Genomic DNA, 15,953 nt, shown 5'->3' with positions numbered 1-15,953 from the left:
AAACATGTGGAGAAACAAAAAAGGAAATTCATGCCAAATCTGTCTTTTTTTGTCTCCATATGTGTATTTCAAATTCGGATTTGCATTTTTAGACATTGTAGACATATGTCTTGTGAACATTTGAAAAAAAAAGTTTAGAAGTTTTTGAAATATTCAAATTTACTTTTTGAAAGTTGGGAGCATTTAAGGGTGGAAGCACTGTGTCGAATGCCACTATTGTTGCTTGCCTTTTATCTTCTTGATTGACAGCTGGTCATCAGGGTGCCTCTCATCCTTGTGAACTCCTCTCAATGATAACTATAATGCATGATTGAAAGCACCAGGCCAAAATTTCTCCATGCCGCGAACAGCAGTAGTCGGTGGCAACTAGCTGCTTGCGCTTTTCTAGGCCAACACAGACAATCCGGATTGGGTGCCTCGTGGAACCCGAGTTGTTTGTTTTAAACTTGTGCTCCAAAACAATGACAGAGGTTTTAGGGCATCTTCAACAGGTTGTATGTTAGTCTTGTTGGTAAAATGTTCATGTCATCAACCAACAAGCTATCATACAACTACTCCAATAGGTTGTATTTAAGTTATCCAATAAATAATGAGAAAATAAATGGGATTGCTCTCTATTTCCTTGGTGCTTGTGCAAAGGTTGTTGGTTAATCTACATACAACTTTGCTCTCTCTTCACATTTATTACATGCCACATCATCACTATGTCCTAGATGGCAAATTTACCAACACCTATTTTATAATTGTTGGAGATGCCCATATAATGCTTGTGTTCACTGCCACGGCTCTCCACTCCACGGCTATAAATCTGAAGTACTACTACCTTGGTACTACACACAGGCAGAATATGGAGACCAAGCAGAGCACGGAAGGGAAATGGTCGCACGGGAAGACCATGCCGGTGAAGAACGTCCAGGCGCTGGCCGCGAACGCGGCGGAGCTGACGGAGGAGGCCATCAAGCGGTACATCAGGCCGGCGAGGGCCGACGATGTGGCCGTTGCTGCTCACGGCGATGATAGCAGCCAGAGCATTCCTGTGATCGACCTTGGTAGGCTCCTCGATCCCCAGAGCTATCAGCTGGAGGCGGCCAGGCTCAAGTCTGCTTGATTTTGTTCCAAGTAAAAAAATCCCATGTTTGAACATATTTCCCGGTATTTGCTTTTGTAGACCGCGATGTATATTTTTCGTAACACGTGTAAAATCATAACAACTCTTAAATCAGCATTGCAGAATATGTACATAAGGATACAAATTGATTTTAGTTCAACCAGATGAACCAAAATTTCTGACAGCTGTGATTTTGAAAACTCAATTAATTTGGTTGAACTAAATAAGGTTCAGAGGGTACCCATTTGCATCGCCGTGTGCACACATTTTGTTGGTCAAATTAAAGACATAAAGACCTGTGTCCGCTCTATAATTTTGAGAATATATTTTTTGTCAGGGAGGGCTCGAATCGATTAGTACTAGCTGCAAGCAGAAACACATAGAGGCTAAGTGCTACTAGGTGTTAGCCTGTTACATCTCCTCTTGGATCTGTGTATTATTAAACGTCAGAAAATAATTTTTATTGCAGAGGGGGTTCGATATATATGGACATGGACATGCAACAGAATCGAATGGCCAATAAAGCAAGAGATACTCTCAGCTATATACTGCACGGTGTGCAAGCGGCGACCAAAAAGAACTTAAAAGATAGAAGTGCACAAATACTTAATTTCCAGAATGAATTTAATTAAAAAATAGTCAATTATTTTAGGTATTTTTGCAAAAATAAGAGATATAAAGTTCAAACTAAAACTTATATATAGAATGATGGAGCATAAATATCACATATAGCATGCCTACAACGTATTGTATGGAGAACAAATGTTGTCGCGGCTAAAACCGTAATGGTTGTAAATAAGTTAGAACCACTAAATGTCAAGTCAATGCAAAATAAAAAAAAGTGCACGGTCAGGAAAACAATAGTGATTTGGCAAAAAGAACTAGAAGGAACAAATGATATCAAGTAGTAAGTCATTACCATCAGCAAATATATGTCAATAACTATGTTGTTCCCTTACATGAGCAAATAAATAGGTCTCTAGAGTAAAGAAAATTTTCCCGCGTAAATGCGCATGTCACTCTGCTAATTAAAAAAAAATAAGCTATCCTATATTTCTATTCCAAGTTTATCACCTTTTATATATCCTTTCAGACAGAAATACTGCAGTTTTTCTCCAAGGAGCCAATTACATATAATACATACAATTTACAGGTGAAAAATCATGGAATTCCTGACACAGTTCTTGAAAACATGAGGAACAACCTCGAGCACTTCTTCAGGCTTCGCCTTGATGAGAAGAACAGATTTGGCCGGTTGCCTGGAGACCTCCAAGGCTATGGCCAAGCATTTGTTGAGTCCGAACATCAAACGCTCGACTGGTGTGACAGGCTTTACCTAGTGACCCAGCCACCTCACGATCGCGAAATGAGACCATGCCCTACAACTCCTGTCAGCTTCAGGTAAAGCATGCATTTTCTGTATTTTACACTACATGTACATATTTTAAGTCCTATACCATGACTAGCTAAACCTTGAAACAACAAGAACGTTGTCTCTGATATGGATTTTTTTCAATGCAACAGGGAATCCATTGAGTCGTACTCCTCTGAGCTGATGAGGGTGGCTGGCTCGCTCATGGCAATCATCGCTAGAAACCTAGGCGTTGATCTCCTCAGAGATACGTATGTGAGTCAGGCATTGAGGATGACCTACTACCCTGCATGCCCCATGGCTCATGATAAGGTTTTGGGGATTTCACCACATTCCGACATTTCTATGCTAACGCTGGTATGGGAGCTGAATATGGTGGGAGGGCTCCAGATCAAGAGACAAGATGCATGGGTGCCGGTAAAACCCCACCCCAAGGCATTGGTGGTGAATGTTGGTGACTTTCTTGAGGTATTACCGATCTATGCACCCGTTGATATATTAATTTGTTCTCCTTTTCTTATTAAGATATCTCTAACATTGTATTAGTATTTTGCGAGATCGTGAAGACTAAAATGCCATATGCTCACTCTAATAAAGAAGTCCCCAACTATTAACTTGAGCTCTCTCTATTTGTAGATATTGACAAACGGAAAGTACCAAAGCATTGAGCACAGGGTCACCGTTAATCCTCGCAAGGAGAGGATGTCCATTTCTGCTTTTCACCTCCCAAAGTTTGATATGAGCGTGGGCCCACTATCTGAAATAGTTGGAGCCGAGCTCAAGAAATACAAGACCCTGAGGGTGGACGAGGTAGCTAAGGTTGTTTTCTCGATCAGACTTGACGGGAAGAAAACCAAGGACTATGCCATGCTTAGCGTCTGAGTCTACAAGAGCAGAAACTTGGAGCAGAAATTTCAACACCCGTGGTTGCTATAATAAAGTATATAGGCCCGAAACATTTGCGCTGCTCCACTTTGGTCATGGTTAATTGACCGATGTATACGAATGTGAGCTGATAAATGTATCCAGATGTGAGATAATATATCAGAATGTGTACTACTCAAAATTTACGAAGTTTTTCTAATTAAGCTGAAAATGTACTTAACCATAGCATTTGCATGTGGTTGTATTTTGGGTTACTAACCCAAGTGGCCCAGTGGAGTAACTTGCTAACCCTGGAGAAGTGGCAGTCCAGTGGTGCAAACCCTGACATGTTAAGAAGGCCATGGAAAATGATGGGAGTAGTTACAGGGCAGAGTATTAGGTTGTACTTGATCAAGTTGGCCATGTTAATTAGTCTGTAAATAAAGTTAACTGCATGGCTTGCCAGTAATACTGATTAGGCCATGTGATTTTGACTTTTGAGTGATAATCAGTTTAGAATTACAAGAAGCCACTAAAACTAGGCAAGAATTTGCATCGCAGTCTTGTATGCAGCAAAGTTGCTCCTGGCAGCCCAAAGGTGCCATCAAATATTCCAAGCAAAGTTACACATGCACCTAGAACAATGCGACAGCAGATAAAATCTAATCTAGTTGCTTATCGCCCTAACCTCGTTGATGGGATTCAAAGAAAAAAATACTTACAATTCATTTGTCCTCTTCTTGTGCCCTCTTCACGCTTGGACTTTTCCAGCCAGTTTGTCCGGAACAGTATTTGCACTTTGATTCGAAGGCACTTTCCTGGGATCTGGGCTGCTTCCGTAGTCTAGAAGCTTGCAGGTTCAGGGTAAACAATTCAGCGCCATTATCGAATGGATCTCATGAACGGTTGACAAAATGATATGATATTAGCACATATATAATCTTATGCATAGTGGTGGAGTTCATATGTACTCTACTTGATGACCCCCAACACCAGAACCAAATATACAGAGATGCCACCACCACTTCAACCTACTGCATGTACAGTGTACACACCCTTCACAAAGTCTCGCAGTCTGCTCAACTTGGTTGCAACCTGCAGCCGTCATACGTGCTTCCGAACGAAACAGACTTGGTCAGGTGGCAACCATGCATGCACACTCTCTATCCAGGTGCGACTGTCATCGAACCTACTCAATCTTCAGACAGCTCTTGTCCAATCACCCGACAGAGTTTTCTTTGGAAACTACTCCCTCCGTTCGGAATTACTTGTCGTAGAAATGGATGTATTTAGATAATTTTTAGTTCTAGATACATCCATTTCTGCGACAAGTAATTCGGAACGGAGGGAGTAGTTCCAGATCACAAATCTCTTGATGTCGCCAGTGAGTATCCCCTTCTAGTAAAACTAATTGTAAACTCACAGGTCTTACTTTTATATATCCATGATAACAGCATCCTTTCCAAGATTAACTTATGATACCCTGACAAGTGACAACTCTAAAGATCAGTCCTCTCGATTGTTTACTCCCATTGGTGCCCTTTGGATTAGCTGTACATTTCGCAAACAAAATACTCGGATGCGATCCGGATGCAACGTGCCAACAAGATGGTTCTGCTAGATGTAGGTGTTTAGTTAGTAGCACAAGTTGACGCAAGCAAACTCCTCAAAGTTTACTTACTTCGTCTAACTAAGCTGAAAATGTACTTAATCATAGCATTTGCATGTGGTTGCAGTGTGGGTAGCTAATCCGAGATGTCCAGTGTAGTAATCTGTCGATGCTGGCAATCCCCAGTGGTGTACTAGACATGCTAAGCATGCCATGAAAAATGACGTAGTACAGAGTTTTAGGTTGCATTGTTGGTCAAGTTTTATTTTTTGAGGGAGTACTGTTGATAAGTTGACCATGTTAATTAGCCCATAAATGTAGTATCTCTCTCAAAATTTTGAGGGAGTATTGTTGAAGAATGATGGCTCGGGCAGCAAGGAGCTGCGAGAGGATGATCGTGGACGAGATAAGTCCAACGCACCGGGTTCTAACAACGCCTCGGTGGCGCCCGGGAAAGGGACTCCACCACCAACTTCTGCGCCTATGAACTTGCTGAGATTTGGCTCGTTTCAGCCTGCTTCGGCTCCTCCTAGACTGTGGAGTGATCGGGTGGACTATGATGATCAGTTAGAGCACTCGCTTCCTCCTCTTGATTGTTCAGTTCATGACACATCTGTAGGTGGTTGCTCGGAGGTGTTTGTTTCTGAGGTGACCTCAGGGAGTGCGCACCTAACTCTGAGGTTATTGCGGCAGTGCTTGGTCAGGCTGCCGAGCTTTGCTTCGAGGGTGGGGAGGATCATGGGCAGGCGGCCCCCCGTTCCCCCGCTGCTCATGCTCAGAGTGTTGCTTCTCTGCTGACGAGGAGCCCGGCGACGCCTTGCGTGGCTGCTGTCATGCCGCGCGCCAGAGGAGAGGCCGGATCGGGAGGGGGGCGTGGGCAGGTGGCCTCCGCCCCCACTTCTCCCATGGCACCCCTGGAGGGGGCGGCTTCTGCTGCGGCCCCTGGCTGCGGACCTAGGCCGAGGTCGCTGGGCGAGCCTGGCCCCGAGTCGGTGTTGGCTGGGGGAGCTTCGCCGGTTCTACCGACTATGCAGGGCTGCGCGCCGGCTGCTTCAGCTCAGTTGAGCCCTGTTGGGGGTTGGGCAGGAGGCCTTACCCCGAACGGGGTCTCGTGGGACGACATCATCACTTTTGGAGGGATTCCAGATCCTCTGTCCGAAGGTCGACGGATGAGCTGGCGCCTTCAGGATCAGCCGGATGTTGATGACATGCAGCTAAGGTGCGCCATGCGGGCAGCCAAGCTTCGTGACATTGAGGTCACTACTGGTATGAGGTTGGAAAAAGCGGTAGGCGTAAGCGAGGCGGTTGGCCTTCGCCTAGTGCCTAGGCGGTGCCTAAGCCCCCTAGACGCGGCCTAGGCGGTAATATAGTTTTTACTCGTAGTGTATTTGTGATTATTATATGGGTGTTGATATTAGTTTAGGGCATATAAATAAGTTAATTACCGTCTACTGCCATTGGAATATAACCCATTTGGCACATCAGTGCAGCATGTGGCATGATTTCTTGCTTGGGTAGGCAATTCCTTGCTTGCCCTTCCGAGACCTCCATTTATTCCCTAGGCGAGGCGCTTGGCCATTGCCTAGCGCCTAGGCGTGCCTAAGCGCCTCCTAGGCACTGCCTTTTCCAACAGAGGGTATGTCAGTCAACACTTCCAATTCTATTTTGCATTTTTCTAATGATGAGATTATACATAATGCAAATCAGTTGGGAGTTTCACTAGGTAGTATGATAGTGAAATCTCTAATTCTGTTAACGATATCCTGGATCTTGAGGCGGAGCGCGCCTTAGAAATGATTCGAAACTTAGCAGCTGTCAAACCTATGAACGATTCGGATATAGATGCGTTGGGGGTTAGCGTACTTGATAGCTTTTGTGCGGATCTTGCACCCTCACTTCCTGAGAATGAGGAGGATGAGTATTCTATTTCCCCATGGGATTCCATTCCGGCGGACTCAGGTGGCTAGGGCCACGGAGCTCGGTTGTGAGGACCGGGTAGAGGACCAAAACAAGCCTAAACGCAAATGGAAACGAAAGATTTATCCGGCTTCGGCTGTGCGTAGAAGTGCTAGGATCCGGACCACTAAAAAATTTCATGATGAACTATGAAAGGAATCTTTTGGAATAGCAGAGGTCTTACGGACTTGGCTAAAAGAAGGTATCTAGCAGATGCTTCTATAGAACACAAGTTGGATTTTATCGCACTCTCCGAAACTGGAAGGGACAATTTTACCCCTTAGTTTCTTAGTACTCTATCGGGAGGTGCTGATTTCGATTGGCATTGCCTACCTCCAAGAGGAAGACCCGGTGGGATTTTACTTGGGGTTAAATGCGATTCGTTGAAAGTTCGGAATGTGGTCATGGGAGATTTTGCGGTCAAGTTTCGGGTCAGATCGAAGGCCGATGGGTTTAATTGGGCATTGGTGGCGGTGTATGTCGCCGCGCAACCTGAACTCAAACCAGACTTTTTGTCGGATTTAGTCCGTATTTGCGGTAGCGAGCAGCTCCCAATTCTGGTTGGGGGTGATTTTAACATTATCCGTAGACAGGTGGAAAAAAACAATGATAACTTTGATGGCAGATGGTCGTTTATGTTTAATACAATCATTGAAATCTTGGATCTTAGAGAGATCGAGCTTTCCGGTAGAAAATTCACTTGGGCCAATACGTTACCAATCCCAACGTTTGAGAAGTTGGATCGTGTCCTCGCTAGCGTCGAATGGGAGCAGAAGTTTCCACTGGTGAAGGTCCAAGCGTTATCTCACGCGATCTCCGACCATACCCCACTGCTGGTTGACTCGGGAGAGGCAACGCATGTGGGAAACAAGAATACCTTTTCGTTCGAATTAGCATGGTTTGAAAGAGAAGGGTTCCTGGATCTGATAGCAAGAGAATGGGCTAAAGATTCAGGAGGGAGATCGAATGTTGAAAGATGGCAGAATAAGATTAGGCACCTAAGACAGTTCCCACGTGGATGGGCCAAACACTTGAGTGGGATATATAAGGTTGAAAAGGAAAGGCTCCTTTTACTTATTCAATCCCTAGATTTAAAAGCCGAATCCTCCATTGTAGATACCAGGGAGCTGGAAACTAAAGTGGAGGCGGAAATGAGGCTGAAAGAACTGCTTCGTGAGAAGAAATTGAAGTGGGCGCTGCGAGCTAAAGTTCGCAAAATCGTCCAAGGCGATGATAACACACAATTCTTCCATATGATTGCGAATGGCAAGCATCGAAAGAAGAGAATCTTTCAGCTTGAGCAAGATGAGGGGACGATTTTAGGACAGGAGAACCTAAAATTATACATCACCAATTACTATAAGCAGTTGTTTGGGCCTCCTGAGGATAATTTCGTATCCTTGGATGAGTCAAGGGTTGAGGATGTTCCTCAACTTGCAGCGGATGAGAATGATATTCTGACCGCCCCATTTTCGGAGAAAGAGGTGTTTGAAGCAATTTCACAAATGAAGAATAATAAAGCTCCAGGACCGGATGGTTTTATAAGAAGAGCTGGCACATCATTAAGGGGGACTTGCTCCCAATGTTCCATGATCTTTTCTCGGGACAGTTGCAGCTGTTTCACTTGAACTTCGGAACAATTACTTTGCTTCCTAAGAAAACAAAGGCCGTGCGGATTGAGCAGTTCATGCCGATCTGTCTTCTTAATGTCAGCTTTAAAATCTTCACCAAAGTTGGGACTAACAGGCTTACGCAGATTGCGCATTCTGTGGTGCAGCCGTCTCAATCCGCCTTCATGCCGGACAGAAACATTCTAGAAGGGGTTGTGGTCCTACATGAAACACTCCATGAAATCCACACGAAAAAACTAGATGGGGTGGTTTTCAAAGTGGATTTTGAGAAAGCGTACGATAAGGTAAAATGGCCTTTTCTTCAGTAGGCCTTGCGTATGAAAGTATTCGATCATTCCTGAAGGAACCAGGTAGATTCTTTCGCACAAAAAGGGAGTGTTGGAATCAAAGTGAATGATGACATAGGTCATTACTTCCAGACACACAAGGGTCTGAGACAAGGAGACCCGATGTCACCGATTATGTCAACATTTTGGTCGACATGTTGACAATCCTAATAGGAAGGGCTAAGGAGGATGGCCAGGTAGGTGGCCTCGTTCCACATTTAGTTGACGGAGGAGTGTCTATCCTACACTACGCTGATGATACTATCATCTTCATGGAGCATGATTTGGCTAAAGCAAGAAACATGAAGCTTGTGTTGTGTCTATTCGAACAATTATCGGGGTTAAAGATTAACTTCCATAAAAGTGAATTGTTCTGATTTTGAAGAGCTAAAAAGAACAAGTGGCCTACAAGCAATTGTTCGGGTGCGAATTGGGGCCTTTACCCTTCACGTATTTGGGTATACTAATCCACCATCGCAAGCTTTCCAACAAAGAATGGAAGTGCATTGAAGATCGACTGAAAAAACTTAGCTGCTGGAAGGGCAAGCTTATGTCATATGGAGGCCGACTAATTCTGATTAATTCGGTTCTCACAAGTATGCCCATGTTTCTCTTGTCCTTTTTTGAGGTACCAGTTGGAGTACGAAAAAAGGCTAGATTTCTATCGATCGCGCTTCTTCTGGCAAAGCGATGATTTAAAACGAAAATACAGACTCGCTAAATGGGATATCATTTGTAGGCCGAAAGACCAAGGAGGTCTTGGCATTGAAAATTTAGAGGTGAAGAACAGATGTCTTCTCAGCAAGTGGCTGTATAAGTTATCTGTAGAGACGGATGCCACATGGGCCCAGATTCTGCGTAATAAGTACCTTCAATCCAAAACTTTGTCCCAGGTGACGGTAAGGCCGACTGATTCGCCTTTTTGGGAAGGACTGATGAGAGTGAAATCAGTCTTTTACAGGACAAAATTTGTAGTTGGAAATGGTACTTCTACGATATTCTGGGAGGATACATGGCTAGGGGAGACGCTCCTTGCACTCCAATATACTTCTCTCTATAATATTGTTCAGTGAAGAGACGCTTACGTTGCAACAGTATTACATTCCAATCCTCTTAATATTCAATTCAGGAGGACGTTAGCGGGAAACCATTGGGAAGCTTGCCTCCATCTTGTGAGAAGATTGATGGGTGTCCACCTTTCTCAACAGCCCGATCAATTGCGCTGGAAACTAACTAAGAATGGAGAGTTTTCGGTTAAATCCATGTATTTGGATGTTATCAATGCTAGCAATATTCCTCATTCGAAACATGTTTGGAAAGTTAAAGTGCCTTTAAAAATCAAAGTGTTTATGTGGTTTGTTCATAAACAAGTCATTCTAACTAAGGACAATTTGGCAAAACGTAACTGGACAGGATCTACAAGATGTAGCTTCTGTGATAGTGATGAATCCATCAAACACCTTTTCTTGACTGCCCATTGGCAAAAAAATTGTGGCGGTCGGTCCATATAGCATTTAATATTACTCCTCCGAATACTATCAACACGTTATTTGGGACGTGGCTAGATGGGATAGGTCCAGAAACAGCGAGACATATCCGTGTAGGAGTATGTGCTTTATTATGGGCAGTTTGGAACTGCAGAAACAACTTGGTTTTTAACAGAACAACAAATATTCATTTCTTGCAGGTTATTTTCCGGGCCACTACACTGATCTGTATGTGGTCGCTACTCACTCCGACGGAGGCCAGGGAGCGTTTGGTTACTGGATCTATCCGATGGGAGACGGTAGCACGGGCTATCTTCAACCGGTTTGGATGGCGGTCATGTAATAGGATGGGTGTTTAGTTTCCTATCTTAATTTTTGCCTGCCGGTTGTGGCTATCCCGTTTTTCTGTTTGTGCTCTTTGTGAGCCTTTTCTTATTTCTTTTTTGAGACATGAAGACTTTTGTTGAACCATTTTGATTATCAATAATATGGCCGTATGCATCGTTCTGATGCAGAGGTCGGGGCAAACCCCCTTTTCGAAAAAAAATTGTTGAGTATCTCTCTCAAAACGACATGGCCTAATAACTAACTAGCAGTAAATTCAGAACTACAGGAAGCAACTAAATCTAGGCAAAATTTTGCATACCAATCTTATACGCAGCAAAGTTGCTCGTGGCAGCCGAAAGATGTCATGAAATATTCCAAGTTGCACATGCACCTAGAACAATGCGACAACATGATGAGTATCTAATCTAGTAGCTTAAAGCCCTAACCTCGTTGATGGGATTGAAGCAAAACAAATGTATAAGACATCTGTCCCCTTCTTGTGCCCTCTTCAGGTTTGTAGTACTTTCCAGCCAGCTGTGTTGTATTTGCACTTTGATTTGAAGCCGCTTTCCTGGGATTTGCTTGTGTAATTAACCTAAAGCTTGCAGGCTCGGCATAAAGAATGCAGCGCCATAATCGCATGGGTCTCCTAAACAATTGACAGAATGGTAGTATGGTATTGGTATATGCACACTAGTGGAGTTCATAACTACTGTGCTTACCCTTCAGCACCAAACTTATCCGGAAAATGTACACTAGAGTGTACTCATCCTTCACGAAGTGTCGCATTCGACACTCCAACAACTCGCAACTGTCGCACTTGCGCGTGAAGCAGACCTCGTCCGGCAACGATGCGTGCGTGCACACTAGTTTTCTATATATCCCAGTGCCACTTTCATCGGACCTACTGAACCTTCAGACAGGTTGAGTTGAGGAGGTACGCGACAGATCGAGTTTCTTTAGGGAAAATTTTGTTCTTTGTAAACCACATTCAGATCACGGATCTCTCGAATGTATTAAAGATTGCATGCAGGAGATCTTCAGAGATCGGAGCTGCGATGTCAGGCACTCAGGCCAAGCACTGGAGAGAAAAGGCGTTGAGAAAGAAAATCCGAAACTCGCACTGTGTGTCTGCGAAACCAAACCTGCAAGTACATACTGTTTGCGTTATATGTGCATGCCTCTGTAAGCAAGACAGGAAGGAAGTCAAGAAAGAAGAGAACACAAGAAACGCAAAGGACAGAGGTTTTTCAGGTATGTGTTTCGCCGGAAATTCTACGTGTCTAGATCGGTGTTCCTCTGCGCTTGTATGTGTCTTAATCATCAAGCTTTTCTCGTGTGCACAGTGATATAATGGAGCAACCAAAACAATGGCTTACGCAGACGGTAAGCACATTAATCTGGTCGTAAATTGTAATCACTTGTAACATCTAAAAGTTCAGATGCAACGAGTTAATTTTTCTTTTTGTGGATAAGATGCTGCGAGTTGAAGGTAGCTACGCATAAACTTGTGACATCTTATTGCAATGGCCCATGCCAGGAACAGGAGGAACTAGCTTACATGTATCAGCAAGAAGGGGGTCCAGTACCCGTACCCGGTAGGGAGCAGCAGTTTGCAGAGCCACCGCTACCTGGCCGTGAAGCGCAGTGCTACACGCCACCGATGGCAATCCCGATGTTCAGTCCATCTCGCAGCTCCAATTTCCCGAGCTTTGGGGGCTCATCGTCATTGCCGAACTTGCCATTCGGATCGGCAACGGTGAAGAACGAGCTGGGGCAACCGTCTCCGCCGCCATCATCCAACTTCCTCTCCTTCGGCCCTGGCCAGGCTAGCACCCTGAACTTCTCCGGCTGGCAGCGCGACGGAGTCCAAGGGACGATGCAGCAGCTGCAGGCGCCCGAGAGGCGGGGCAGGGCGCCGCAAGAGCACGTCATCGCCGAGCGCAAGCGGCGGGAGAAGCTGCAGCAGCAGTTCGTGTCCTTGGCCACCATCGTCCCCGGCCTCAAGAAGGTGCGTGACAAGACAACTTGGCTGTATTTGTGTGATCACCAGGTACCTGCAGGCTGCGGCTTAAATAGTTGGCCATTGTCATATTATGCAGACTGACAAGCTCTCTCTGCTGGGGAGTACCATCGACTACGTGAAGCAGCTCGAGGAGAAGGTGAAGGCCCTGGAGCAAGGCTCACGGAGGCCGTCAGAGTCCATGGTGTTCGACAGCAAATGCTGCATATCCGCTCCCAACAACGATGCAGCAGGCCCCAGCGGGAGCGGCTCCGGGTCCGGGTACTCAAGCCCGGACATTGAGGCCAGCATCAAAGGGAACACGGCACTCCTGAATATCTGCTGCAACGAGAGGAGAGGGGTGCTGGTGATGATCATGTCTGAGCTCGAAAATCAGGGCCTGTCAATCATAAACACCAACGTCATACCGTTTACGGACTCCTGCCTCAACATCACCACCACGGCAAAGGCAAGGCCCCTCTGCCCTGGTCATATATACATTGTGCATATGCGGTTATAACTTAACTGTCATTTGTTAGTACAATTCTAATGTATATATGTTCAGAAGATTGACATGTTCACTTTTGTCCAGATCGAAGAGGGGGTTTTGTCCGCAGTTGAGCTCGTGAAAAACTTGAAGATGGCCCTCAGAAGTTTCAGCTGGAAGTAGAATGGAAGCGATTTGTACAAATGTCAAATGATTAGCCCCCCCCCCCCCCCCCCCCCCCTTTATTTCAACAGAAACAGGAGTTCCAGTCTTCTAGGGAAAACCATCTTTACTTTCTGAATTTCTCAACCATTTATGTTTTCTTTTCCGAGCAAACAGCAGAACCGCTACTTTTTCATTAAGAGAAGAAAACAGAGAAGTTTACCATTTATGTGACTAACCAGATCTGGTGGAATGTGTCTATACTGTTGGGCGTTGGCTAACTGGCTCAAAAGCACATTGAAGTTGACTAGCTTAAGCAACTGAGACATCAAAACCAAATGAATAACTAAGATGGTAATAACAGAGAGGGGGTTGTGTGATTTACCTGATTATTACAAAAAGACTGAAGTCCATCCATATCACCACTTGATATGAAGTTGCCCACATCATTGCGGTCCTTATTGTACGTGAAGAAGTGTTTATTCTGCCATGCTAAGAAAAATGAGAAGGATTTGAAGTTTTTTACACAACTAACCAGGAATACTGCAGAATATTCAGTGGAACCCAAGAAACCAGCCATCAATGACAAAGGTGGTAAGCATGTTACTTGGGAGTTTCCAGAATCTGCAGGTGTCCCCTAAGGCCTTTGTCACATCTGAAAAACGCTGAGTGCCACAGAAGCCATGAAGATCATATCACCATAGTGTACCAATACTACGCAATTGAGGGATATAGTCAATTCAGGTCTTGCACTGTTTCTTCACAATTTTATTCTTCAAGCGGGAGCATATGTGCCTGAGCTCTGTTTTGAATTTCCATGTATCGTATTGGATTTGATTTGCAATGAAATAGTTGAAAAAGGAGGACTTACAAATTACCTTATCCCGTCATTGCTGCGATTTTTGTTCTGCACTAATTTTCGATTGCGTAGGTGCCGCTAGTCATCTTCAGTGGACACCTCGACGAGTAGTCATAAACTCGTAATGTTCGAGGCTCACACATCATATTCGATTGAACGCGTCAGCATATGGTATATCTCACAATCACAAGAGGGTCCTGTAGACAGGCAACTAATCAGGTCATGTGCATTCCCAGGTACTAGAAACTTGCAATTCCTATTCAAAATATTTAGAGAGATAAACAAGACGAAAGCGGTTACCATGGCTATCTACAGGTCATGAGGACCATGCTGAACCAAAGCTTCAAACCAAATACAAAGCTCTGCGCAAGGTATGCATCAAAGCATCATTGATCATGCTGGCTGTGGCAAGAGGAACAATGGGTTACATACATGGCAACAGAAGTGCACATTCTAATATCGTTAGTCAACTTGCACGAATTAGGATTCCCCAGGGAAACGAGCACTGAGAACGTAAGCACTCACCTAATTATCGTCTGAATTTGTAAGCATGCATAAACGTTGGGATGTCAACACATCAGACATGACAATAAATCTCGATCTGATACCAATTCTGTTCAGTTCAGACATCAGAGACAAGAACTATTCAGCATCAAGAAGCAAACAAGGTTACAAGGCGGTCTGGGCGATCTGCAAAGGCTGGCTAGTTCAAAGGCAAAAAGAAAAGGTGGGGTATACATACTGAAGGTAAGTCCATCCAGCCGGAGGGGAGGCCGGGTTGTGCTGTGCGTGGAGCAGCGTTGGTTATCTCGGTGGTGGCCGGCGGCGGCGCTGCTGCCGTTGTTGCTAACCACGGGCGGAGCCACGACTACCGCTGTCCCAGGGATGACAGGAGAAGAAGAGAGTGAAACAATCGAATAGCCCACACGAACGCCTCGCCGCACCCACCACCGGCCAGCCATGGAGGCGCCGCCGCCGCCGCCGTCGAGACCGCGGAGGGCCTGGACCATGATTTTTTTTTTTTTTGAGGGGATGGGCCTGGACCATGCTGTCACCGTAATCCCATGTACACTTCTCCAGCGCCCAACTACATGGCCCATATCGATGTAATTACAATGCACTGTATGTGCCGCGTGTTGCCACGGGAACCCAAAAAATGTATACGCAATAAAAGGAGCATACATGGATAAATCTTGATGCAAATCAAATAACCAAAAGGAGATATGGTTTGGTTATGAATCATAGAACTTCTGACAACTTTGTCATAAGGCATATGACAAGGACAAAGAACCTCATAGAGCGAAATCTAATTATCTGATGACAATATGTTATTACGCAAATATTTTTTTGTACATTTATAAAATTTAGAAGTCTAACCATTCTCTATTCCTTCTTAAAATAGAACCATCAGCGCCTGAAGATGACATTCCAGGTGTTGCTGCTGATGTTAAAAGGCAGACGTTCCTAGTTACACTTCTTTTTTCCAAAGCACGAAGAAGAAACAACATGATGGATTAACTGGTATACATAAAATGTTATCTCCTTTTGGAACTTGTGAAGAAGTATAGGAAAATGAAACATAAAATTTCAAGTCCAGAAATATAAGGAGATTAATTCTAAAGTTTTTGGGATATTGCAATCTTCATGATGCAGCATATGTGAAGAACAAAGAAAGCTTTCCGGTGTAAAAAGACCAACAAAAGCACCACATAAGTCGGGTGAAGATTGAGCCCTACTCGGGCTCGGTTCGACCCTTTCATCTA

At 44.6% G+C, this 15,953-nt stretch overlaps 2 protein-coding genes and 1 long non-coding RNA gene across 13 annotated transcripts; 2 read left to right on the top strand and 1 right to left on the bottom strand.

The window, feature by feature from the left end:
* The first annotated feature begins 847 nt into the window (after positions 1 to 847).
* Positions 848 to 4,503, top strand: LOC109735414 (2-oxoglutarate-dependent dioxygenase 11-like). Its single transcript, XM_020294626.3, has 4 exons — positions 848 to 1,107; positions 2,243 to 2,509; positions 2,633 to 2,948; positions 3,117 to 4,503. Exons 1-4 carry the CDS (start codon positions 848 to 850, stop codon positions 3,360 to 3,362), a joined length of 1,089 nt encoding a protein of 362 aa, XP_020150215.1. The 3' UTR covers positions 3,363 to 4,503.
* Positions 4,504 to 10,765: 6,262 nt separating this feature from the next.
* LOC109735445 (uncharacterized) lies at positions 10,766 to 15,651 on the bottom strand. 11 transcript variants are annotated; one of them, XR_005755137.3, is made up of 8 exons: positions 14,933 to 15,645; positions 14,716 to 14,803; positions 14,491 to 14,592; positions 14,210 to 14,387; positions 13,717 to 14,133; positions 12,812 to 13,082; positions 12,242 to 12,737; positions 10,766 to 11,825 (listed from the first exon to the last, which is right to left on the bottom strand). It is a non-coding gene; the product is annotated as an uncharacterized lncRNA (long non-coding RNA). The 11 variants fall into 11 exon arrangements; XR_005755142.3 differs by having other exon boundaries at positions 12,276 to 12,737; XR_005755141.3 differs by lacking the exon at positions 10,766 to 11,825 and adding an exon at positions 13,111 to 13,167 and having other exon boundaries at positions 12,118 to 12,744; positions 12,812 to 13,021; positions 14,933 to 15,651.
* Positions 12,242 to 13,202, top strand: LOC109735435 (transcription factor bHLH19-like). Its single transcript, XM_020294647.4, has 2 exons — positions 12,242 to 12,691; positions 12,783 to 13,202. The coding sequence occupies exons 1-2, from the start codon at positions 12,242 to 12,244 to the stop codon at positions 13,200 to 13,202; spliced, it is 870 nt and encodes a 289-aa protein (XP_020150236.2).
* Positions 15,652 to 15,953: the final 302 nt, after the last annotated feature.

The sequence above is a fragment of the Aegilops tauschii genome, chromosome 4, assembly GCF_002575655.3.
Source record: "Aegilops tauschii subsp. strangulata cultivar AL8/78 chromosome 4, Aet v6.0, whole genome shotgun sequence".
Lineage (NCBI taxonomy): Eukaryota > Viridiplantae > Streptophyta > Magnoliopsida > Poales > Poaceae > Aegilops > Aegilops tauschii.
Note: the sequence above shows the minus strand (reverse complement) of the source record. Positions and strands in the feature narration are given on the sequence as shown.

Excerpts from the sequence above, each read along its gene's own strand:
- LOC109735414 (XM_020294626.3), top strand. The coding sequence starts at position 848 with ATGGAGACCAAGCAGAGCACGGAAGGGAAATGGTCGCACGGGAAGACC. Across the intron at positions 2,510-2,632 it reads ACAACTCCTGTCAGCTTCAG|GGAATCCATTGAGTCGTACT; the intron begins GTAAAGCATGCA and ends TCAATGCAACAG. Across the intron at positions 2,949-3,116 it reads ATGTTGGTGACTTTCTTGAG|ATATTGACAAACGGAAAGTA; the intron begins GTATTACCGATC and ends CTCTATTTGTAG.
- LOC109735435 (XM_020294647.4), top strand. The coding sequence starts at position 12,242 with ATGTATCAGCAAGAAGGGGGTCCAGTACCCGTACCCGGTAGGGAGCAG. Across the intron at positions 12,692-12,782 it reads TCGTCCCCGGCCTCAAGAAG|ACTGACAAGCTCTCTCTGCT; the intron begins GTGCGTGACAAG and ends CATATTATGCAG.